This window comes from Asterias rubens, chromosome 7, assembly GCF_902459465.1.
Source record: "Asterias rubens chromosome 7, eAstRub1.3, whole genome shotgun sequence".
Classification (NCBI taxonomy): domain Eukaryota; kingdom Metazoa; phylum Echinodermata; class Asteroidea; order Forcipulatida; family Asteriidae; genus Asterias; species Asterias rubens.
This window is the reverse complement of record NC_047068.1, coordinates 4,314,185-4,341,282: the sequence shown is the minus strand read 5'-3', so window position 1 is coordinate 4,341,282 and position 27,098 is coordinate 4,314,185. Positions and strand designations below refer to the sequence as shown.

Here is a 27,098-nt window from a genome sequence, read left to right as displayed (position 1 = left end):
GGCCGGTCGGTGTCGATGTCGTCGCGGTCGGTCCCCTGTGTCTGACACGTCTTATTAGTTTAGTTAGTTTTCGAAAACTACACAGCTAGAACAGGTTGTAGAGGTAAGTACCTGTTTAAAAGTTCCCCAATTACGTTAAATACTCATTGATTTTGATTCCTCAAATTGTCCAAACCGAGTGTCCAGCCGGCCATGATTTGAGTTTTTTGACCACTCTCTCTGGGTGGGAGTCTGTCCTGTGTCCATGCTCCAGTCTTTTCCAACTAACTTTTGTAATCGTACTCGTCGGCCGCATTCTGCTGGTAAAAAATCTAAATCATGGTCTTTCCCAAAAATCTATCCACCTTTGAAAATAACAAATATATGATTCTGGGGTAAAAAAAAGGTTTTATGAATGGCTTTTAAATGGACTCAACTTTCATTTGACACCAAAAAGTCAGAAAATAACTCGGGATTGGATGAGCACTGCATACTCCTCCTACATGTCCAACCGTCCTACCTAGAACTATTTGCGGTTTCATTCTGCTATCGTCTCCCGTTACAGGAGACGATAGCGGAACAAAACCAAAATATACGAGCAAGCACTGCACTGCTCACTTTTGTAAATGTAAGGGTATGAAATTAGCTTTACATCCAAACTTGTGGATCCTGCTGAGTAAACCAACGTCAACGCAAACGGTATGAAAATTAGGCTGCGGGGAATTAGCATTCAATTTGTGAGGCTAGGTAGGCCCAAGTCCTTTTTGGAGCGTACAAAGCTAACTCCAATCCAAGATGTCGATTACTTTCAGTGAGCAGTGCTCACCCAATCGTGAACTATTTTAATATTAAGACTTTTGGGCTGAAGTTGAATCCATAAGCATGTTAACCTTTTCCCAATCATATATTTTTTATTCGGCGGCCATTTCAAAAGTGTTAATGTTTTTTTTAGACACAAGGTTTAGGCTAAAATTCTGTATATTGGGTCGTTACTTTATTTCCCCTACGCAGTTTAACTGCTGGTCTATTAAGTGTTAAGTCAAGAATGTATTCCATATTATTATTTACCTTCTTTGTTCAACTTCAAACTGTTATAACTAGCCACATACTCCAATTGTCCTGGTCAATTGTCTTAGTGTCTAATTTATTAAACTTAGGCTTAACTTTTTGTTTTACTCTGTTCAGAACCTTGATGTCCAGCTGGAGAAAAAGCAAAAGTACTCTTTGGAATTATTGTACAAATTAGAATTATTGCAAAACTTTGGTGGTTGGAGTCTTCACTTTGTGAAGATACGTGAGCAGTGATTGCTCTGACCACGTGAAGGAACTCTACAACTCAGTCAATTTATCTAGAAAGTGAGTGTTTCCTTTTCACTCTACTTTGGTAACCTGGCTGGTAGCTGTGTTAAGGTGTACACAGAAGCTCATTTCACCAACTGCTGACACTTCATTTATTGCTATTCACGGACTATTCATCACCACCAACGTCGAACTAAAGAAAGCGGGGGTTGGATCTCATAACCTTGGCTTGTACACGACTATACAGTGGTTACCAGCTGGTACCCTGCTCTCAAAACAACGAGCGCTAGAGAGCTACAGCCTTGATCTTATGGGTACTCGAGCAATTTACAGCGCCTTTCCTGTGTGGCTGGCGGCCGTAGACAGATCCCTGTAACTAGCGGCGTATCATCCTCCACAGACAGACGGAAATTATTAATATAAGACGTGGCTCCGGCTAAACCAGCTGGGCCTATACCTTGTGCCAGAGTGTACGTGTACACAACTACCTGACTGCTAAAAGCTGGAGGGATCAGTAGTGTATTTGGATGGGTGCCATGGCGGACTTGAATGAGAGGCTCATCTCAGGTTTTCTTGACCATGTGATTGACACTAGAATAGTAAAGGTAAGAGGTTTTTTGTTTCCCACTTCTTCCTTTTAAGTCCCTCTTCCCTAGGTCCCAGTCCCCCCTCCCCCTTCATAGTCCCCTTTCCCACTCTTCTTATTTTGTTGTTGTTTTTTTATATATAAAAATTACTTGTAACACATTATTAACACTGACATGGACATTGCATTGATTTGAAGTCTGTATCCTGTTTGTCAGAATCAAACTGCAAATTGTATCTTGAAGATGTTACCATGCCTTGAATTTCAATCTTGAAGGGGCAAACAATTTTCCTCTGACCAGTATGTAAGGGTCTTTTTAAAAAAAAAATTATGAGGAAAGTTAAAATTTGTGTGGGAACTTTTTTAAGGGCACCACGGCAAAAGCACATAAGGCCTGTGTTACAATCAAAGTCTCTATGTTTTTCTGCATAGACCTTACACAAGATTTCACATTGAGACAACATTGTGGACACAATGAATACCAAGGAGATGACAAGGTGTATTATTTATAAGGTGTAAGATGACACGTGTTCACAGTGTAAAGATTGATACAGGAGAACATTGTACAAAACAATGTTTTTTACATGTCACTTGTGGGCAGATTTTCTTTTAATGTACTTCAAATACACAATATGTAGGCCTAATGTATTGCAAACTATGTACATGTACAATGTAGGTCAGGTATGTTCACTGCATACACGCTTTATGAAAAGTATCGACAGTGCACAGTAGCTGGATAGATAAACCTGTTCAAAGTTCAACATGTTGGATTCATTTGAATCTGCAAGTACAAAGTACAGGTCCTGTGGGGGAAACAACGCCTGACTCCACCAATTTGAAGCTGCTTCACGTGCAAAATTTGATCGACCCCCCCAAAAAAGACATAATAAAAAAACAATTTAGGGTGGGGGAAGGGGAAATGGGTTTGGCTGTACAAGGTACACGTATGCCACTTTATTGCACAAGTCTTTTTTTAGTGCAGTTAATAGCAACCTCTATAGGGAATTATGGATTTCTGCTAAGTGTATGAACATCGGACCTTTTAAATTTATAAGCCCGATGGGCTGGGGGGAAATTAATGATGACATCTATTGGCGTGTTACAATTATCGTTATACGGCCACATTCTGTTAGTGATTGGACTCAGGAAACACACGGATTATGGGCGGCGTTTTCCTTTAAACCTCTTGCAGGTTTCACCTACGTGGATGTTTGCATGCTCACGATAAACAATGTGCACTTATCAGTCTCCTTCCAATGTTTCGAATGCATGACCTGATTATTCGGGGGCAAACGTCTAAGCTGTCAAGATGAGGGGGAAGCCAGTGATTTCCCTGCTCAGAGTTAGTTAATGAGGGCTCACGTGGCAAATAATTGTTTTTTTCCATGTTCAAGTGATGGCTCTCTTTCTTATGGCAACAGGTTGATCATTTTAGGAATGTGGGTTGTACATTGCTGTTAACTACAATGTTTGTAGGCGTAATGTTCCTGTAAGGTCAAGGCAGTTTTTCCTTGGTAAAGGGCTCTTCTTCAACATGTTCAATGACAAAAATTTCACTTTGTACTTCAAGGGGAACCAAGGCAATGACTACAATAGGAGCATGAAGGCAATTTGAAAGTATCAGGCCTGAATGTGCTTTTTGTATTGTGTGCCCAGTGGGTTGTACACCGCTGTACAAATGTAGCTTTAAAGTAGACCTGTGTAATGTTCCTGTAAGGTCAAGGCAGTTTTTCCTTAGTTGAGGTCACTTCTATGGCGGAAATTTATTTTTGTATATAAATTGAAACAGTTCATAGGGCAACTAGGCAATGACGAGGAGCACAGGAAATAAAAAGGCCTGGATCTCCTTTGTACCATGCGCAGGCCTCGAAATAATCCCTGGACTCAAAGCAATTGCCATGGTGCCCTTCGCTTTTGCTGTGGTGACCTCTGCAAAGTTCCAATACAAAATTACATAGAAGTGCCCCTACTGTGCCCCTTCAGGACCCTCATTCAAGGCTTGCGTGTGCATTTGTTTTGTTTTCAAGAGTGGAATATTCCTCCATGATAAAACAAAACATTATCTGTTCACTTAAATTTGTTCTTTTAATGATTTTTTGTGACTTGTACGTATTTACTTTTATAAATGTGTCTAAACTTGAAATGAAAACACATTTCCACAGACATTGTACATATTTTCCAAAACCACTGGAATATTCCGAAACAACTTTTCTGACCCATAATTAATGCGGTGGATAATACATAATAGGCGCTACATGTAGAGTCAATATCTGTTGCATTACTGTGTCTGACCTTTACTTTGTGGTAGCGTTATATTATTGTGTGTGTAGTCATTATGTGAAGGTTTCTTAAAAAGTGAACAGGAAACTGGAAAAAAAAACCGCAAACCACATTCTTATTTTTTATTTTTTATTTTTCAAGCAGTTATATCATTATAATTGTTATTATTTATGTGACCACAGTTCATTACAAAGTAGAAAGAAAAAAACAATGCAGGGCAAAATCAAAGAACTATAAAACCAAAACAGAAACAACAATGCAAGAAACGACTTAAAATAATGACAGGAGGGAAACTAAATAGATCATGATTTGGAGGAGGTCTGGTTCAAATCTATTTGGAAAGGGATACATAAAAACGTGTAGCCTACTTGTAGAGTAGGCCTTTGAAAGTCTACTACTTGTATCAAGAGCCATCTGATACTTTATAACAAAAGCTTCAAATGTGTAAAAAAAATCCACAAAGTATTATGTTTTTTTGAAGGGAAACTGACTAGATAAATGTTTTAAGAAGTTGGGGTGTAATATGGTTGAACAAAACAAAGTTTATCGGGACTTGAACCAACGACCTTCGGATTAACATGCTTGTGCTGGCTTTTTAAAATCAATTTCAAAGTTGTATTTTTTTTTTTTGAAGGGAGTGAGGACTAAAGGGACTGGGGGAAGTAACAATATTTGTTAGTTTGATTGCTAATACTAACTAACTATACATTAACTTCATACAGGTGTATAATTTCCTCTTTGCTGCTTCATGCCTCTAATACCTGTAATTCATGTTTCTAGTACAATTTTTTCACCCATGGTAAAGGTTTATCAGCGGGCGGCAGATTGTGAAAAGTTGGCCCAGAAAGTGTCTAAAGCTGGTGATAATGACACCGGCTTAGAAAGTTATTGCACCATAATCCAGTCCATAGCCTGAATGTAGAAACACCCTTTTCCTTTGAATTACTGTTTAGTCGGGAAGGCCCCCCCTCCACTCAAGCAAGACATTACGCCACACGACATTATGTCCATCAATTATGGGGGCAAGCTGGCCTAAAGCGCTCGCCTCTCAACCTGGTTCGATACCCGGCCAGGGCCATGTGAGTTGAGTTGTGCGTTGATTCTGTGCTGTCCTCCGCCAGGAAAAAATGGGTTGATGTGTCTGGCACTCAAGGTCGATGCCTGCTTCGCGAACATGTTGTAGCCGTGTCCTTCCCAATACAGCTTTTACATTCATGTAGGAAAGTAAGAATGATTAGCTTCCCCAATTATTTTTATTATAATCCGCAATGCCAGTTACAACACAAGTCAAAATGCGCTCCAAGTAGTCTGGCTGGCTAGTTCATGGTGAAAAGCATCCTTGTTTCATTTGAGATACAGGCTGATAAGCGAACAAGGTGAAGGACTATGGAAATGACAAATCAAACTGGTCCTGCTGGACAGTCACTCAACAAGTTCAAGGGCAAAACCTGCTTTGTCAGGTGAAAACAACCTTGCTCTGAAAGAATAAATCATCACGAGACTGATTATAATTTATAAACAAAGAACCTTTATCCTCTGTGTGCTTGTACATGACATTTAAAGGCTATCGATACACTTTAAATTAAATCATTGTAATTTTTTATTTTGTTCTCCTTAAATTAGAATTTGAGATTGAAAACTAGGACAGGCAGCACAATGTTTGCTACCCACCATGCCATTCACCACTAGCACTACAACCTGATAATTGTCAGAGCAAGGATAGTCCTAGACACTGTATGCTTCAAATGTACATAAATTTCCCCTTTGTCCAGGAATACAATTATTAGACTACCTGTTTGTTTGTAGTATGTAAATGGATAGAAACTAAGGCCCAATGGAATTGAGACGGACACAACAAAACCCAAAACAGGAACTGGTATTTTTCATTTATGAATATTTACTTCTGTATACGTACATGTAGGCCTTCATCATAACTTGTAATTTTATTATTTCTCATTGAATTGTGTTTACATGCGATACATTTTTTAATAGCAAAAGTACACAAAGTTTAGTTCAGGCTTCTCAGTTGTTTACTATGCATGTTTTGTTTAGCAGTTCACATGTTTTACACATGACGTAATAATGAACATTGTGAAGAACTCTGCCATGCCCACTTTAGAGACCTGTCCCTTCTCAATTTCAAGTCAGATTCCAAAATAATAGAGACATCCTTGCTCTATAATGGCTGTTCCTCACCCTTGAAACCCATAAACCCATGAGCCATGCATGAGCCGATCTTGTGTACTCTGAAGTTCATGGTTTACAATAAAGTAATTGTTAACCACAGGCTGGTTGGCACCACTGTTTATCTTTAATTTAATTAATCACGAGGATCATTCACTGTATATTGTAGATGTTCCGTCCCAACTTGAAAAATCGTCCCAACTATAGTTAGGGACTGCGTGTAGTTATTCCAACTTGAATGTTCACAAGTTGGGGCGTCCCAACTGTAGTTCGGGCAGTTATTGTACAGGGTACCAGTGGAGCAAGCTGGGGATCTCTGAATTTGCCTTGTGCATAGTGGGAGTATGGAGTTAGGGATTTTTTGATACATGTAGCAAAATCCTAGAAAATTAACATTTTTACAGATCTAACTATTAGGAATTAACAAATTGTTTGTTGAGTTTTATGTGTTATCTTCAAGAGTTCTCTTTTGTTCTTATAACCATTAAAAGTATAGTTTTTCAGAGGAAAAAGGTTTGAGGCTATCCTGTGGGCGATCCCAATCACAGTTGGGACGCTACAACTGTAACACTGGAGTTGGGACCTGTCCAAACCATAGTTGGGACGATTGTACAGTTGGGACGGAACATGATCTCATTGGAGAAACGTAGTGATTTGATGCGCTGCTCAGTTCCCCCACTCGCCTCACCCTTCATAATGCAGCATGGATGGCTCAAATTGACACGGCAGGATATCTCATTAAGTAAAACATGGGCTCGTTTCAGCTGATAGTCTCCCGTTGGCAAGGGTGGGTTCCGGGGCACATGGGGCGACTAAAACGTGCTTTGTAAATCCGACTAGGAGCCTCACCCCTTTCAGTTAAAGTTATATCCCTGATCAGGACCATGTGGACCTTGATGAAATCCGGCTTGGCAGTATTCTTAAAATACACGTGGGGGCATACAACTGCACACAAAATCGGCTCATGATACACTACTGTATAAGTTGGCGTTGCATGCAGGGGACATCCGGGCCGACGGGGTGTTCAAAAACTAACCCAATTCAAAACAGAGTGTCCAGAAACTGTCCAAAACAAACATGTCCCAATTCAAAACAGAATGTCATAAAACTAACAACACTGTCCAAATTCAGTACATATTGTCTTAAAACTGTTTAAAACAACACTGCCCCAAATTCAAAACGGGGTGTCTCTAATCTGTAAACAGGTAAATTGTAAAAATCTGTATTTGCAAAAACGGGTGTCCAAAAGCTGTCTAAATTCAAAATAGGGTGCCCCAAATTTGTATAAATTAAAAACAGGGTGTCCAAATACTGTATTTAAAGGAGGCAGATCTATTAAAAGACACTGGACACTATTGGTCATTGTCAAGGAACAGTCTTCTCACTTGGTGTATCTCAACATTGTAGGCTATAGGTATGTAGATGAACAAAATAACAAACCTGTGAAAATGTTCAATTCAATTGGTCGTCAATGTTGCAAGATAATAATGGAGGAAAAAACACCATTGTCACATGAAGTTGTGTGCTTTCAGATGCTTGATTTCAGGACCTCAAAATCTAATTCCGAGGTCTTGAAACCAAATTCAAATATTTTAGTGGAAAACTACTTCTTTCTCAAAAACTACGCTACTTCAAAGGGAGCCGTTTCTCACAATGTTTTATACTGTCAACAGCTCTCCATTCTTTGTTACCAAGTAAGTTTTTATTTTGAGTAATTACCAATAGTGTCCACTGCCTTTAAAAAGTGTTTTAAAGGATGCGATTCAGAAGAGGAAGCTGGTAATTATTTTGTGTGGGTGTTTATGGTGAACGTGTGTGGAGTGGGGGATAGAAATATAATTGAGTCTGTGTATATTAAAACACGCCAGTGCTATTTAATTCCTGTTACATGCTTGCTTGCTTAGAAATAAATGCAAGAAACGAATTGTTATTCTTGCGAAGTGTTGTTTCTGTAGTGGTGGTAGTGGACAGTGTACAGAAAGTGGTTATTGAAATGTCATACATGTAAATAATTTTTTTAAAGCCATTATACACTTCGGTACAGAACAACAACAAAAGTTCACAGATTTACAAATAACTTACAGGGTTTACAGAAGGTAATGGTGAAAGACTTCTCTTGAAATATTATTCCATGAAATGCTTTACTTTTTGAGTAAACATTAAAACAATATCAATTCTCGATCATAGCACAAAGAAACTACTCAAGCCTGAGCACAATGGCCATTTGGTTACCAAACCTAGTTTTCCGCAGACATTTAGCCAATACCCTCCATAGCCGAGGCTTTCAATAGATGGCTTTTCAGTGGTGGTCAAATAACATTTACATAACATCAAGAAAGATTTGAAATGCCAAAATACCCATGGAGTCTCATTGCAGTTGCATTAAACTTTCAAGTAGGGAGTCGTTTCTCACAATGTTTTATACTATCAACAGCACTCCATTACTTGTTACAAGAAAGGTTTTATAACCCCCTGCTGCTCGTAAAAGTTAAACCAGTTTGGGTCTAACTAAGTACGCTGTCTGAACATACCCTATATTTGTTTATTTACTACGAACTAAGTTAGTAACTCCTGTTTATGCATGAAATTTGTATCTACTTTATTAACTGTAAATTTGTTCCACTTTCTTTGTAGAGATGGGCTGTGCTGGAAAAGTCGGCAGATGGTGGTAAGTTTCAAAGTACTAGATTTATTGCAGATTCATTTAATTTGATTTGTTTTCATTTGCTGTGGTGGTTGTAAAGCCAAGGACTCTCTGAAAAGCATTCACTGTAGTAGCCAAGAACTATGATCTTCAGAGGGATCCGTTTCTTACAATGTTTTATACTATAAACAGCTCTCCGTTGCTCGTTACCCATTAAGTTTTTATGCTTACATTTGTTTTGAGTTATTAAATTACCAATAGTGTCCAGTGCCTTTAATACTTGTTGTGTGTTTTTAATGCAAGAAATGCAAACAAGATTGTTCTCATTCCTGATTCTTCATCCATCAATTTTGTTTTTGTATTTATTTTTTTAGATTCCTTGACTCTGCGCCTCTTCAGGGACGACAAAGAGGCCAATGAGAAAAACACCTATGTACTAAGCAAGGAGAACTTCATCGGGACGGAGCGAGGTTCCGTCAGGCAGCACAACAAGAAGGCGCCCGCCCGCTACTGGGCGATCATCACCATCCAGAACCCCACGCTGCTCTTCCAGCACAGCCACAACAACGGTGCAAAGACAGTGTCCATCTTTGAGAAGTGGGATAAGAAAGTGAAAGATTTCTGGAAGCATCGTAAGTGATTGCCTTGGCCTTGAATGAGCATCCTTACAGGGCCCAATTTCATGGCTCTGCTTGTACCTTAAGCAAAGAATCAGCGTATTCGGAAGCTAGGAATTCTGCGCTTACATGTATGTCAAGCCTGTTTCACAGGTTAGCAGGGAATTTTGGCTTGTGCCTGTGCATACATACTCCACGGTACTAGGCATTCTACGCTTACACTCTTACAAGCGAAGAATGGTGATCGCAAGCGCAGAATTTGGTGGTAAGCAGAGCCATGAAATTGAGCCATGATCATTTTCCTGGTAGAACTCAAGCTAACTAGGTGCCTTATTTTCTCTACTCCCCACCAGAGAGTTGGTTGGTGAAACCTTTAGAGGGTGCCAACAGCTTCACCAAGGAGGATGGTCTGACACTACACATCAATTGGGCCAGTGTATGCTTGGCCTACCTCAACCCCCCTAGACACTACCTGCGCTGGTGCTTGGACACCATCCAGCACATCTCCTATGAAAACACCAAACTTTGTTTCACCGTCATGAAGGATAACAACAATAGTGGTGAGTGTTTTTATGGAACACAGTACACTATCTACAGACCTTTATCATGGGGCACTCATCTTGATTTTTTTCCCCCTTCCAATCAATGTAACCAAACTGAAGCTTGAAGGAGAAATAGTCTGGTTCCTTTTTGTACAAAGATTATTAATAACCATTACTGTTTATTGGATACAAGAAACATGACCGAGATGGTGGCAGCATGATAGAGGTCTGTAAGAGCAAGATTTAGGATTGAAAGTTTTTGTGATGATGACGTATTTGGAGTCTGTAGTGTTTGTAGTGGCTCCTGGTTGTAGTGACACAGGGTGTAATGTTGCCAGATGAAATGATCTAACCAAAGCCATAGCGATAAAGATACACAAAGTCTATGGACTGTTGCACTGACAAGACTATTTTGTTGAGGGATATTGCATCTCTTGATTCTAACAATTCAAAATTGTTTTCAGATTACTACGAGGTGAAAGCTGAAAAGGAACGCTTTGCTGCCAAGATTAAAGAAGTCGTGGAAAATCTACGCTCTCGTTACTTGGGTCAGAGTTACATTTGTCCGAACGGTAAGAATTAGACCTGTCCAAAACGACAACCTCAGCTACGGCTAGATTGCGCGCATCTGCCTATTCTTCAACACTGTCAAACGCTCTGATCTAGCCATAGCTGTAGCAGAAGTGGGCGTTTAGTCTGTTGAAAACAGCTCTGTCAATTTCACTAAAAATCTACCTAACTTAGTATCAATCTTAGACGTTAGGACGCTTTGAACTAATCCTATGTTAGGATAGGTTACTCGTCCTAAGTCGAAATCGGCTTCTGGGCTTCCATCTTTATCTGTTACCTGTTAATATTAAATTTATTGAACAATTGTCTTGAAAAATTATTTGAATGCCCGGTCTCTGTTTCTAACCTGATGTTTGTAACAATGTGCCTCCTAGATAACCAGAAGGTACCGCCGGATGGTCCTACCTCGGTGTGCAGTGATCCTACTACAATGACGAGCTCCAGCTGTAAATCGGAATGGACCTCTCAGAATATGCCAGCTGATCAAACACCCAGTGAGAATATGTACACTCACCATCCGCATCTGCAGTTGCCTGGGGAAACATGTCGGTGCGAAGAAGCCCCAACCTGTAAACTGGAAACACAGAAAGGCGATTGTGGTACTGCCATGAGGAAGATGTCAGATCCCAAGTTCCTCAGTGTCCCCGCGATAAAAATTGTTCCTGTTTCTCCTGAAACGGACTCCAGGCGAGAGTTTGAGTTCCGCCACAAACAAAGTCCTTGCATTCCACCACGGACTACTTCATATGTCTTGCCAGGGCAGGGAAATCCCACATGGACTGATAGTAAGGCCGGCACCAGAATGAAGAAAGGCATGTCTGCCTCCACGAGTATACTACATGAAATTCATTCAGAGCAAGTCTTTGAGCCATCCAGGGACTCACCAACTAGTACTGGCGGGAGAGCCTTGCCGCCCATTCCAAAGAAACCAGACTGTCCGGAAGTCACATCTGCAGTACAACTACCGCTGCCAAAACCACCGGTTACGCTGATCTCACCTGGCATTATGGAAAAGGCAAGCAGGGTGATGAAGCCAACTGATGATTGTGACTCTTGCGGAGGCTCTATGACCAGCATTCTGTCACAAACCAGTGATGTGACGTCCATGGACATGACGCAGAGCTTGTCGTCGCTGTCGTCAGAAGAAGAGCGGGGAAGATGTTCCTCGGTGGAATCAAGGAAGACGAGCCCCACTCGGACGAGCGTCCAGTCCCTCACTGGTTTCAGTCATCCTTCAAGCGATACGAAAACCCCGACCTACATTCGCTCACATTCTGTTCCCGCTGAGCTGCCCAAGACCCACTCCGGCTTCACAGAGTTGGTCGAGCCGGAGTACATGTCCACAGAGTCTCTCAAGGAAGGGTACTTACATGTAAGTAGGATGGAGTCCTGTTCGGCTGAGAGCGAGTACATCAACCTGCCGTCTGAGCAGAGTCTTTATGTCAACCCTGGCTTAACGTTACCTCCCAATCCTTTACCACTGCCACCGCGGACAAAGCCCCCCGCACATCCAGGTCCAACCAGGTATGAAAGTCTCTTGATTTATATTGATTTGTTTGATTTGAATTCTTCGGACAATATGATAATAATAACAAGCAGAGGCCGTCCAGGGAAAAGTAAAAAGTAAAAAAGATGTGCCCTCCAAGACCTTGCTCATTTAAAAGAGGAAAAATTCATATGTCCTATACATAATACAGAAATTTAAAAATGTTAACTCTGTAAGCACTAGAATGACCTAAAACATCTCTAACATTACACCCTATCTGCAATCGTAAGTGGGTTACATATTGTCATGAATTGACAACTTCCAAATGTCCATTTTCACAAAGTCACTGTTCTCATTTTTTTTCTCCTTTTCAGACCGATATACTAAGTTTTGCAACTTTAGGAAAAGGCGCTTTATAAATGGTGTTATTATTGTTATTGTTAGTATTTGTTATTATTAAGTTCCACCCCTTCATGCACTGACCCATTGACCAATAACAAAAGTCCAAGATGTTAAAAAAAGTCACATTAACAAGTGAAGTCACATTAGAACATGTGTCCTAGCCACATAGGCAAAGTTCTGTGTACACCAGTCACCAGTCATGCAACAGTGGTTAAAGATTAACAATAAGCAATTTAAAACATTTCGATGATGACTAATTAAAGCCATTATACACTTTCGGTACAGGAAAAAAAAAAGTTCACAGATTTACAAATAACTTACAGGGTTTACAGAAGATAATGGTGAAAGACTTCTCTTGAAATATTAGTCCATGAAATGCTTTATACTGTTTGAGAAAACATTAAAACAATATCAATTCTCGATAGCGAGAATTACGGATTTATTTTAAACACATGTCATGACACGGCGAAATGTGCGGAAACAAGAGTGGGTTTTCCAATGACCGATTAAGCCTAAATTTTCACAGGTTTGTTATTTTATATATATATAAGTTGTGATACACGAAGTGTGGGAGTTGGACAATACTGTTATACCGAAAGTGTATAATGGCTTTAATGTTGCCTCATTTTTGTTAACAATACAAACAGAGTGGAATTTTTATATGGATTCTGGCCGGGGCGTGCGGGTTTGATTCAATGAACATACATCAAACTATTTATGTATCTCTATGTATTTTATTTTTGGTTAGGACTGACCACTTCCATGCAGGATCTCAGAGCTGTGAATCAATGGTGAGTGATTTGTATCAAATGTTTAGTAAAGGCACTGGACACTATTGGTAATTGTCAAAGGCCAGAAAGAAAAAACACCCTTGTCACTTGAAGTTGTGTGCTTTCAGATGCTTGATTTTGAGACCTCAAAATATAATTCTGAGGGCTCAAAACAAAATTTGCGGAAAATCATTTCTTTTTCAAAAACCACGTTACTTCAGAGTGAGCTGTTTCTCACAATTTTGTTATACTATCAACCTCTCCCCATTACTTGTTACCAAGTAAGGTTTTATGCCAATAATTATTTTGAGTAATTACCAATAGTGTCCACTAAATAAAGGGGATATGTACAGTGTTGCCACATTTTCAACAAAAAATATAAGCATTCCACAGGGACCCATTTGTAAATAGTATTTCATTGAAATGAATGCTGCTGAGAATGTGTGTACTGATCCAACCACAAAATCTTTCTTCTTTTCCCACTCAACAACATTCTTCGCATAGAATAATCATTCAATTGTGGTTATTGTTAGCCAAGCTCAAGGTCGATTATTTGACTGCAGTGTGGTAGTCACAGGCTTATACAATGGCAGAGGCTTTCCCTAAATGGACAATGAAACTACTTGTACACAAGTGCTGAAGTCCTGTACCAGTTTGTTATTTGCTGTGTGGGTATGTAAACAAATCGTCATTTACACATTACTGATGCTATTCAGTAGGGTAGGTAAACAAACTAAAGCCCCTTTAACACAGAGTAAGTTAGTGAGGATCCCTTACTAAATTGTAGCATGGTTGTAAAATGTTACCTCGTGTGAAAGGATGAACAATTTTTAAGTATAAGGCATAAAAAAAAACACCTTTTATTGCCCTTTTGGCTAAAAAATCAGGAGGGTCGGTTTTTTTGTTTTGTTTTACGTCTACGTCGTAGGAGAAAAAAAAACCACACATTTTTGGACGATCTTATCCACAAATGTTGGCCCTAAATAATACTTTTTCCAATGAAACCATTTTCATGAACTAGTGATTAGCGGTTCCGGCATTAAAGATCAACGTTTGCAATAAAATCATCACGATTCAATGATCGGTAACAACGCACAGAATTACGATCGGTAACAACTCACAGAACATTTATTTATCAATGAACTTTGCCCCGCATCGCGCACGCCCTCAATCGGCAAAAGTAATACATGTTTGAATATGCTTCAAGACTGTACATTGCACCATTGTACATGCGTGCGGCACACTGCGTGGCAATTCTTTCTCAGTTCGTGAACATGCGTATTTTGTTGGAGTCTAGAAACGGCCAATTACAGCGTGCGGACTTTTTATGCACTTTTTGCATGCAGTGGGTATTTCCATGGTGTGGGCGACAGATCGAACCATGTGGCCGAGTGCATCGTCGTGTTTTAACATTTTGTTTACGATCGCTGAAAAAAGCTGGCGGTTTCTGAAGGCTGGCCTCGATAACAGTGAAAAGATTTTTTCATTCCATGAATTGGAATTACGATAACAGTGAAAAGATTTTTTCATTCCATGAATTGGAATTACTATTGGAGAGGGGCAGGGCCCAGTTTTGTAAAGCTGTTTAGCAGAAAATATTGCTTTTAACAAATTTCTTTTGCCAAGCAAAAAATGAGTGGGGCAGCAGTCGCAACAATGTCATCTTCATGGAATGTTGGATGGTAACCTGTTTTTGCTTACCAAGATTTTCCTGTGCTTAGCAGGTTTTTGTGCTTACAGGCGTTATGAAATTGGGCCGAGGTGGTTCTCAAATCATGTCAGGAACAAAATCCAGTCAAGATTTGCAGTGGACACTACCATGCCGTTAATGTATGCTTCAATCATGTTTGAAAGGGCAAGGGCCCCATGGCATTTTCTCCTTGGTAAAGGGCACCCTATGAGGAAAGTGTAAATTCCTACTGGAGCATTATAAGGGCACCAAGGGCAGAAGGGGCACGGAGCCAATCGCCTTCATTGCCTCCATGAAGTATCAGGCTTGCATTACTTGTATGTGTACATTGAACAGTAGTTACACATTCACACATTTTTAGAAGATAGACAAATCACAGCAGTGCGATTTACTTACTTCCTTTTGGCATTGAAAATACTGTACATGATATGTATGCCCAAGGTTGGACAGGAAATTCCGAAGCACTGAGGACCGACACTGTCACAAAAAGAAAAACAATGTGGTCACGTATGTTCTATGTACATGTACATGTGTACACAACCAAACCTCCGACTGCCAAGGAAAATTCACACACATATGAAAAATTGATTTGTGGCAAGAACAAAAGAGCTGGCCTCTCATTAACTGGGGAAAAGGTTGTGTGAACTGAGAACAAGTTGTTGTCATTCCATGTATGGCAATAGGATGGGAACAAAAGTACAGCTAAGTGCTTTTTTACTGCTTGGTTGTCTAATGATAATCATACCAATTGGTAAACCTGTTACTTCTTCCACTCCCTGCCCTGTTACCCCTTCACATTACCCATCCTCCTTTTATTTCCTCACTACACCCCCTCCCATGTTACCCCTCCCCATTACCTCATCCCTAAGGCTTTTATCTCCTCACCATTACCCCTCAGTTCCATATTCCCCCGCCCTAGTACCTCTTCCGCCTGTTACCCCACCTCTTCTTATCCCCTCCCCCTCTTGCGCCCCTCCCCGAATAACCCCCATCCATGTTACCCCTCACCGTTACCTCGCCCGATTGTTACCCCCAACTCCCTCCACTGTTAACCCTCCCCTGTTACCCCTCCCCATTACCTCGTCCCCAAGGCTTTTATCTCCTCTCCATTACCCCTCCGTTTCCATGTTACCCCCCCCCCCCCCCGTTACCCCACTCTTTGTTATTCATCCCCTGTTACCCCCAAACTCCCTCCCATGTTAACCCTCCCAGTTACCCAGTTCTGCTATCCCCTCCCCCTTGCCCCTCCCCCCCCCCTCTCTCCCGAGTTACCCCCTCCCTCTTTTCATCTGACAGCAGTCTGGTGCCGGTCTGTATAAAACCAGGTTGTATCCAATAATCCGCATCCGACTCTTAATTTCCCTGTGCAAAGCTGCCAGGCTTCCTCGGGGAAGCCATTCAAACAAGGTGTGTTCCTGTATTGGACACTGTAAGGGATGTGTTTTCTTTTTTAAAGAGGGACCGGGGCAAGAGGGGGGGGGGGAGTTACAGGGTACTTCAGCTTGCTTTAGTCAGTGCCGATCGATGTCAGTCAGGCATGTATGCTTCGGTTTCTATCATGGCAAGGGCACCAGGCAAGGGCACCAAGGCATTTTCTCCTTGGTAAAGGGCACCCTGTGAGGATATAGTAAACTTCTACTGGAGCATTTTGAGGGTAACAAGGCATTGACCAGGGTGCACGGAGGCAATCGCCTTCAGTTTCTTCGTTTTAAGTACATGTATCAGGCCTGGTCTGTATTAAATAGTTGATACATGTTTGTTATTTATAAAAGACATTTGATGGTTTGACTTGAAGAGACATTTAGTATCTTACTTCGATAGTAGTCTCTATTCCTTTTTCCAATACAATGCTTGAAAATGAAATACATATACATGTAGGCTCATTCATATGTATCTTGGTTGTTCATTGAAACATGTATGTAAACTCTGCCTGTTTGCGTCTGGACAATGTATCCAGTTGAGTTTCCACCTCCCATAAAACTCCCTTAGTGCAATCTCCCTAGAGGTGCTCAAAAGGATCCTTCCTCAGTCTAAAAAAGGAATCGAGCTGTATTATTACGATGACTAAACGAAATAATTGACAAGTTACAGTTGTATGGGTGGCTTGTAGTGGCCAAGTAGCTACGAGCATTGGACTGGTACTCTGGTAATTCTGATCAGCAGAGTAGGTTCGAGTCGCACCTGGTCGGGCACTTGTGTCCTTGAGAAAGATACTAAAACCATATTTGCTTTGTCATGAAATATTTAAGCATTAATTGCTGTGTCCTTTGGATGGGATATTAAGCCATGTACATGTAGGTCATGTGGACTAGATTTGGTAGTGCGGTGCCTGGCCTGTAAAAGAACCCAGCCGTCGATTACACCAACCTCTTCCTAACTTAGGTTTAATCTTAGGACTTTCGACGAGTCCCAGCCTTTATTAACCCTAAGTTGGATGAGTTACTTGTCCTACATGTAACTCCAGTTAAATCCTAGCGTTTCATTATCGGCTGCAGGACTCATACAGATGGAAGAGTTGGGCTTAACCCAGGTGTTTCTGGTTCCTGTTTAAGCCAACACCCTTGCATTGTTTACAGGTTTCCTCAGGCATGCGAGCTATACATGTACATTTACAGTGATTAAACTCACTTAAATGAGGCATCCTTGGTTTCATTACCAGAACAAATAAATAATAACAATCATAAATTTCAATTAAATTTATGTTTCCGAAACAGTTTATAGTATTCATGGTATTCTCAGTCCATAATTTGCCAAAATGTGCAATTGGATGTGACAGGTTTTCAGTAGAAAGTCAGAAGCACATAGTGTTTGGGCCAGCTTGGGTTTTGTCAAATTATTTACCTATTTTTACACCAAGCTCTGGGGGGAACATTAGGGTTTAAAGTTTTCACCCCCGAATCCCTCATGAAGGTGACGCCTATGGAAATTGACTATAATTGACCCATAAGCGGATTGCCCCTGGAGTGACCTAGCATTGGGTCCCTGGGAATCGGTTTTTGCAAACTCCCAGTCTTACTTTGTCAAATATATTTTGCAATTTTATTTTATCTTCAAGGCACTGGACACCTTTGGTAATTCTCAAAGACTAGTATTCTCACTTGGTGTCTCCCAACATGCATAAAATAACAAACCTGTGCAATTTTTTGCATTACTTTGTGTGCTTTCAGATGCATAATAAAAAGCTTCAGTGAAGTCTTTAATTATTTGGTGAGAAATTAATAACCTTTTTCTCAAAAACTAACTTACTTCAGAGGGAGCCATTTCTCACAATCTTTTATAGTATCAACAGCTCTCCATTACTTGTTACCAAGTAAGTTTTTATGGTAACAATTATTTTTAGTAATTACCACCAGTGTCCAGTGCCTTAAAAATAATTCTGATTAGGTTTTTCCTGTGTACATGTATGAGCACCAAGATATTAGGCTGGGATCTCCTCTTACAGTATATGAAACTGAAAACTGCCCTTAACCCTTTATAGAGACCTTAGTGGGCACAAACAACTTGTACTTGCCCACAGCGGCCACCAACGGCGGCCATATTTGACCTACTCCCGCTCAGAGCAGAGGGTCAAAGATAAGATATTTATGAATCTGGTTGTTAACATAAAATGTACAATTCTAAAATAAAGCAATGTATTTCTATTTCATATTAAATATTACCAACATTTTTCCTGACCCAAAATCTCTAACATGAGCAATGTCCGATGTCTGGGCATATTATGGTGACAGGTTACACAGAATCGTCTTTAATGAATTAACGGAATGTGAAAGCATCTAAGTAACGTGTTTCCATGCTTAGCAATTTTTAATGCTTGTTTTTTGAAATTGGGACTTGCCCTTTTTAACCCTAACTGACCAGTTCAGGTAGTTCCTGCTGCCCATCACATCCTGTTGTTAATGATAACAACATCCGCACTATATGTCACATGTCAGACCATTATGAGCACTCTCCCCTTGAGGTCACAAGGATCATCCTAAAATGAGACAATAACCTGTGACAATTTTAGGGAGTTCCCCTAACTGACTTCCTTAAAGACACTGGACACTATCTGTAATTGTCAAAGACCAGTCCTTTCACTTTGTGTATCTCAACTGTATGCATAAAATAACAAACCTGTGAAAATTTGAGCCCAATTGGTCGTCAAAGTTGTGTGTGAACAATGGAAGAAAAAACTCCCTTGTTGCACAAGTTGTGTGCTTTCAGATGCTCGATTTGGAGACCTCAAAATCTAATTCTGAGGTCGCTAAATCAAACTCAAATGTTTTAGTGAGAAATTGTTTTTTTCTCAAAAACTATGTTACTTCAGAGGGAGCTGTTTCTCACAATGTTTTATACTATCAACAGCTCTCCACAGGTAAGTTTTTTGCTAATAATTATTTTGAGTAATTACCAATAGTGTGTCCAGTGCCTTAAAGTTGCGATCAGCAACAATATTGGTGTTTCCCTTTCCTATAAAGGGTGAGTCAAAAAGAAGTTGGCCAAGTTTTATGGTTTAAAAACAGAGTAACGACTGACACTCAAAACCCCAGTGAAGCACATACTTAAAGGCAGTGGACACTATTGGTAATTACTCAAAATAATTAATAGCATAAAGCCTTTCTTGGTGACAAGTAATAGGGAGAGGTTGATGGTATAAAACATTGTGAGAAACGGCACCCTCTGAAGTGCCATAGCTCCGAGAAAGAAGTAATTTTCCACGAATTTGATTTTGAGACCTTAGATTTAGAACTTGAGGTCTCGAAATCAACCATCTAAACGCACACACCTTCGTGTGACAAGGGTGTTCTTTTCTTTCATTCATATCTCGCAAGTTCGATGACCGATTGAGCTCAAATTTTCACAGGTTTTTTATTTTATGCATATGTTGAGATGCACCAACTATGAAGGCTAGTCTTTGACAATTACCAATAGTGTCCACTGCCTTTAACAAGCATTCTTGAAATGAAACAAATTGATCATTTCTTAAAATTCTAAGAGAAGCATCTATGCCTGTTTTACTGAAAGCAATCATGTTTGTTGCTGTCCATGGAATGTTTTAAAATGCCTAACTGAATAAACATCTGAGTAAGTAGCAAAGGGTATACATGTACATTTGTTTTGTCAAGTATTCCATGGACAGCCTGGGATATAAGAGATGTTAAATTTGCATCAGGGATAAAGAATATTAATTTTGGTTTTTACCCATACACCCATATAACATAGATTTATATCGTTGCGGTACCCCCTGCCAAAATATAGGATTCGAACTGCCTCTAGCTACTGCGGGGCAACCTCGGTAGTCTAGTTGGTAAGACACTGCTCTAGAATTGCAAGGGTCGTGGGTTCGAATCCCACCCGAGTAAACTGCCTGTGATATTTTTTTCACAGGGTTCAGGAAAGTACTGATTATACAGTGCTAACACACATCGGTGTATGGGTAAAAACCATAATTAATATTTATGTATGTAAGACACATTTGAACATATTGAAAATGTATATTTGACTTGTCTTGGATTCTTAGGAGCTTCATGAGGTCTTGGATGCCATGCTGCATGTCAAGGAGATGGGCTGCTCCATGGGACTCCCTCACGGCGTCCTGGTCAAATTCTGCTTGATGTGCGACACGGAAATAACATTCCAGAACAACTGGAAGGGCATCGCAGAACAGCTAGGTAAGCCAGTTAAAAGATTCCTTGTTGCAATGCTCTTCCCCCCACCTCACCCCCACCCCAATATGTGCATGTTTGTTTCCTAATACTGTGGTCACCGTTTAAACACGATGTGGCTGACCCAGATAAGGTGTGGTGAAATCTGATAAACTGTTTTAGTTCAAAACTGGTTATTTTTCTTGTCTTAGCAGACCCACATCCCCTTCCCCCTCCCCCACACCAAAGAGAGTAAAAGGAAACCATTTCTTGTACACATGTCTGTAAATGTACGTGCAACAATTATCAAGTGAGCAATTTGTATTGGGTAAGCTCATTTAGAAAAAGGTTTGTTGACTTTTAAAAACGGGTCGTTAGTCAGTCCAAGAAATTACGTATGGCACATAACTTGCTCTGGGTTTTTATACAAATATTCATTACTGTTTTTTTCCAGCTAGTTTCAGGACCTAGCTTGCACGTTGAGACCAATTAACACCGGATTTTAACACTTGGACCACAGGCCAGGGGCCAGTGATTTTAGAATTGGGCCAGTAAACTAAAAACTGGATAAAGTCCAGAGGTCTCTGATAAATAAACTTTTGTTAACTGTTGAAGGATGATTGCCCATAAGCCAAATTAAATATAAATCTTCTTTAATGTGCATTTTCAAAAATAAACAGTTCAGTTGTTAAAGACAGTGTACACTATTGGAATTTGTCAAAGACCAGTCTTCTCACTTGGTGTATCTCAACAGTAACAAACCTGTTCAATTTGAGCTTGATCGGTCGTCGGAGTTGCGAGATAACTATGAAAGAATTAAACACCCTTGTCACACAAAGTTGTGTGCTTTCAGATGCTTGATTTCGAGACCTCAAGTTCTAAACTTGAGGTCTTGAAATCAAATTCGTGGAAAATTACTTCTCTCTCCAAAACTAGGTCACGTCAGAGGGAGCTGTTTCTCACAATGTTTTATACCATCAACCTCTGTTCGTTACTTATTACCAAGTAAGGTTTTATGGCAATAATTATTTTGAGTAATTACCAATAGTGTCCACTGCCTTGAAACATGTGAAAGCAATTTTTCTTTTCATCATGTATATTCTGGTCTTGTAACCAAATTTTGGTCTAGTAAATATTTTGAGATACAAGCCCGATAGTCTTCTGGGTTTTTCCGAGAAATTCAAGCCCTGTGTATAATAAAACCTTTATAAAGGTTTTCGGTTCACGGCTAAACCTATAAATATATGAATAACGCTCGAAGGTTGGAGCTTCATTGAATTAAAGTGGGACTGGGTGCATTATGCTTGTGTGGTAAATTAGTGACTTCCGATCTCTTTAGACTTGACTCTTCCTGTCACAAGACAACTTTTTGTGTTTCTTTGAAATGTAACATAATGATACATTAGTAACTTTTTTTCCATCCCTTATGGTTTTTTAATTTTTTTATTGGGATGTCGTGAAGGAGCGAATAAGAACTCCAAACTAAAACTCTGGTGTTTCTGATTCGGCAGAGTGTGGGTTCAAGTCCTGGTTGTGACACTGACCCATTATTGGAGTGACAATTCATAGGTCCTGTGTTTTGTGTAAGGCACCTAAAAGAACTCATTACAATTACCGCACAGAGAAGTAGTTCGCCCCTGTGTTCCTTGTCTGATTGGCTGCATTGCGCCACATTTACATGGTGCTATAAATAAAAGGAATAGGTCTCATACTTTAAAACATAGCTCCACATACCTTGCAGGACTATAAATATTTAGCGCTGGGATACGCCCCTAGGGTTTTGATAAACTACTACTAAGAACATACAGTAGTATTAATAGTATTATATTGAACCATTTTGGCGGGAAAAAGTAATACACTTTTATATATAACAATAGTAATTCTGGCCTGCTCTGTATTAAGCTGAAAGAGTCTACAGGTGCACTAAAAAGGATGAGTCATTGTTGATATTGTTAACCAGAGTCTGACCCACTGCTGTCCCATCACATGTACAGTAGGGTCATCCTCCACAGGCTTTTCTGTTGTTAAATAAATAAAGAAATGTTTAGCGTCCTGCCTTTTTGAAAAAAGGAAGGAGGAGGCCTTTTTGTTCTTTGTTCTTTTTCAAAATGACACATTTTTAAAGACACCCCCTCAGCTTTTTTTCAAGACAAAAAATAGAGGGGGCCTCTAAAAAGGAAGTGGTCTAAACATGTTTTATTTTTATATTTGGCCTTATTCCAATGTGAGAGACAAATCCTGTTTTTCCCTTTACTTTTCGGCAGTTCACAATTTTCAGTCCTTGAATGTGTCACGTGCAGTAGTAGTACAAAAGAAGAAAAGAAAGTACACTGTACATTGACATCCGTATCCATTCAATTTTGAGTTAAAGGCACTTGACATCTTTGGTATTATCAAAGACCAGTATTCTCACTTGGTGTATCCCAACATATATGCACAACACAATAAATCTGTGAAACATTTTGGTTCATTTTGTCTTCAAAATTGCAAGTAAATAATGAAAGAGAAAACACCCTTAACGCCCTTGTTGCACAACTTTGTGGGCTTTCAGATGCATAGCCTTTTAATATTTGAGTGAGAAACTACCTTATTCTCAAAGACTATGTTATTTCAGAGAGGGAGCCGTTTCTCACAATGCTTTATACTATCAACAGCATCCAATGCTCGTTACCAAGTAAGTTTTTGGGTAATTGCCAATAGTGTCCTGTGCCTCAAACAATTTGCGGATGTACATGTGAAGTTAGTGACTTCATTTGTTCAATCAACTTTCCACCATGTTAACTTGTCCCAACAATGGTGTTACAATGTCTTAAGCCCCTTTCACACAAGAGAAATTTAGCAAGGGTCCCTTGCTAATTTGTAGCATGGTTGTAACATTTTACAAAATATACCTGATGGGGAAGGACAACAATTGTTTCTACTGTCCAAGTTCTCTTGTGAAACATTGCTACATTTTACAACCATGCTAAAATGAGAGGAGTTAAATTAAATGCAGGGGATATTGAGCAGCTACTACATCGTATTGTTTCCTATAAAGTCAGTCAACTTACAACAACAGTAGCACTCCCTTATTTCGTGTGTAAGTAATGGAATGTGCTTCTCTCGTAAGTTGTACATTGTGTTTTTTTGGTATTTGCATCGGCAAGTGTTGGGATATCATTTGAAAAAGCTCTTTCTGAATTGATACATGTACTTCAGGGAGGCATCGGAGGCGATTGCCTCCACGCCCCCTGGTCACTGTTCGTGCCCTTGAAATGCTCAAGTAGAAATTTGGGTGCCTCTTAGCCAGAGAAAATGCCTTGGTGCCCTTGTCCTTTCAAAAATGAAGCGTACAGGACTGTTTATGTGCTGTACTTATGGAATTTCTTACTCAGTATTTGAGAGGTTACTTCCCTCTTCTTTTGCAGTTTAATTTGTGACTTATTTGTGCATAAACATCTCAAAAGCATCTTCAAAATCTAAAAAAGGTCTTGAACAAAAATATATTTAAAAAAATAAATGCAGAGGATGAAGGCAAAATGCAGCTTCCCCCTCCAAACTTCAACTTCCCCTCGTTTGCCTCTAATCTTGTAACACCACATGACCCCCTCCATGCATCGCTCTCTCTCTCTCTCTGCCCCCCCCCCCCTTCATTGAGGAACTTGCAGAGAACTTGTCCCTTCCCATAAGACGGGAACAAGGATTACCTCCAGGGAGCTACATACAACCGTCATGGGATGTACTGGATTTGCGTCTCAAAAGGTCCCAGGGAAATAACAAATTATAGGGGTACCAAAAAGTTCCAGATCCGAGCTGTATCTTGACCCCCCCCTCCCCCTCCTACTTCATGTAGATTTGTTATACCCTCATGAAACAAACTCTATTATTGCACAACTTATATGAAAATTGCATCAAACCCAGTTTCACAAACCTTTCAGAATGAGGCTAAAGTGGGGCAAGTTATTTTTTAAGTATTTAAAACCGATACAAAGAGTGAAAAAGTACTGCTGATATTTCAAAATTTAATGTGTAAACAAACAGACAAATTTTTGTTTTTGTCCCAAGTTGTACAAGAAGTGCATAATCCATTGCTTAGATATATTTGACTTACATGTCGGGGAAATGAAAACAATTTGAAAATTCCAACTCACTAAATCAAAACTTTTAAATGCTCCACAATGACCATCAGATCATCAGTAACCTAGTGAACACTGTAAGACAAAGGTATGTCTGCTGTGTAATACATTAGCCTTTTTGAGGTATGGTGGCCGCTTTTGGAGTACACTGTTTGGTTTGGGTGTATACAGACAAGTTTACCCAAACCTAAAATAGTAGTGTCTGCCATATCCTAAAAAGGCTTATTGATTTTTTGGTATGAAACTTTTGTTTTTGTTTTGTCTCGCACCTTGAATGCAATTCTGGGGGAAAGCCCCAGAAATAGGTCGAGTCACCCACAGTAGATTCTTGAGTGACTAACATCAAGGTATTAAGTCAAGGGTTTCCAATGTCTAGTTACAGCAAATGATGATTTGAGTCTGAGTCACTAAACGTTTCATGACTCAAGCTAGAACCATGTCAGAGTCTTGCCTTACAGCAACGTTATGGTGTGTCATGGCCTAGTGGTTGTAACAGCACCGGATTCAAACTCTGGTGTTTCTGATCAGCAGAGTGTGGGTTTGAATCCCCAGTCATGACACCTGTGTCCTTAAACAAAACACTTAGAGCCATTGGACCCTTTCGGTTCAGAAAAAAAAAAAAAAGTTCACAGATTTACAAATAACTTACAGGGTTTACAGAAGGCAATGGTGAAAGACTTCTCTTGAAATATTATACCATGAAATGCTTTACTTTTTTAGAAAACAGCAAAACAATATAAATTCTTGTTAACGAGAATTACGGATTTATTTTAAACACATGTCATGACACGGCGAAACGCGCGGAAACAAGGGTGGGGTTTTCCGTTGTTTTCTCCCGACTCCGATGACCGATTGAGCCTAAATTTTCACAGGTTTGTTAATTGATATAGAAGTTGTGGTACACAAAGTGTGGGCCTTGGACAACACTGTTTACCGAAAGGGTCCAATGGCTTTAACCATAATGCTCTGTCCTTCGGATGGGACGTAAAGCCGTTGGTCCTGTGTGTTGTGTGTTGCATGTAAAAGAACCCAGTGTATTTACCGTTTGAAAGCACACTCTGCTGATCAGGAACACCAAAGCTTGGGTCTGGTGAGCCTGACCTCTCAGCCAGTTTCAATGGTTAAAGATGCTAGGAATGCCTTAAAAAACAATACTCGCTCAGTAGAAAATAATTAAATGTTTTTTTCTTTTTATGGGTAAAACAAAAAAATTATATTCTTTATCCCTGATGCAAATGTCAATCTATTAAATCGTTGCAGTACTATTAAATCGTTGCAGTACTCGCTGCTTAAATATATGATTCGAACTGCCTCTAAGCTGCCGGGCAATCTGTGTGGGTGTAGTTGGTGAGACACTGCTCTGGCATTGCAAAGGTCTTGTGTTCAAATCCCACCCGAGTAATATGCCTGTGATTTGTTCACAGTGCTTGGGTAAGTGCTGAGTATACAATGCTTACACACATCAGTGTTAATGGGTAAAACCAAAAATTAATATTCTTTATCCCCGATGCTAATTACCATCTATTGAATCATGTTATTAATATGAAAATCTCCATTTATTTATTTGCAGGTCTAACTGCAAATGAGATCTTCATGGTTGACGACTACTGCCGCCGGTACAGCAAGAAGCCCACCCAGGTTATCCTGGCCTACTGGGAGAAGCAGGCCCAGCCGCTCCGACCCTTCAAGAAGAAAGAGTTGGTCTCCATCCTCCATAATATGGATCGGCAGGATCTCCTAGACGTCATCATTCAGAGGGAGAAACAATCGGCCATCAAGTAGAAATCCTTCGCCCTGTAGCTGTTTTTCTTACAGTCACAGTTTTCAGTATTTTGTCAGACCAGCACAAAGATTTGCAATGGTGTGTGTTTTGCCCAAGTTCTGCTTTAAGGTAGGGTGCCCTTCAAGATGGTGCCCTTTGATAGCTGGCGGCCAATGCACAAGCGAGCAATAACTGGGTTATAGTTCATGATTCCATAGGGACCTCACAATCTAATGCTAATGTCTGTAAATACGTTTTACATACTCAAATAATTTTTGTGACTTGTGTTACTCATTTCTGAAAAATACAACACATTAGCAATTAATCTTTTAAGGAAAGCTTTCTCTGCTATCATTATCTGCATACTGTGTGAGTTTCACAAAAAGTACCTAGACCCTTTAATAAAATCTATTTTTTATAGAGAAACTTTTGTCACCATGTGCCTCAACTGTAAATCAATTGACAAAGTGCCTTAAAGGGTTTTGATAGATTTTGTAGATCAAGTTTTTAGCCATGACATGAATCCCTAGTCACTGTGAATGAAGATG

General features: G+C 39.9%; 1 protein-coding gene across 1 annotated transcript; it reads left to right on the top strand.

Annotated features, from left to right (window-relative positions):
* Positions 1 to 27,098, top strand: LOC117292913. Its single transcript, XM_033775088.1, has 10 exons — positions 1 to 103; positions 1,165 to 1,883; positions 8,963 to 8,996; positions 9,347 to 9,604; positions 9,943 to 10,149; positions 10,596 to 10,703; positions 11,076 to 12,225; positions 13,338 to 13,380; positions 20,550 to 20,700; positions 26,359 to 27,098. Exons 2-10 carry the CDS (start codon positions 1,806 to 1,808, stop codon positions 26,568 to 26,570), a joined length of 2,241 nt encoding a protein of 746 aa, XP_033630979.1. The 5' UTR covers positions 1 to 103; positions 1,165 to 1,805; the 3' UTR covers positions 26,571 to 27,098.

Bases quoted from the DNA above. Each gene is read 5' to 3' on its own strand.
- LOC117292913 (XM_033775088.1), top strand. From the start codon at position 1,806: ATGGGTGCCATGGCGGACTTGAATGAGAGGCTCATCTCAGGTTTTCTT. The intron at 9,605-9,942 runs GTAAGTGATTGC...ACTCCCCACCAG, and splicing joins GAAAGATTTCTGGAAGCATC to AGAGTTGGTTGGTGAAACCT. The intron at 10,150-10,595 runs GTGAGTGTTTTT...AATTGTTTTCAG, and splicing joins GAAGGATAACAACAATAGTG to ATTACTACGAGGTGAAAGCT.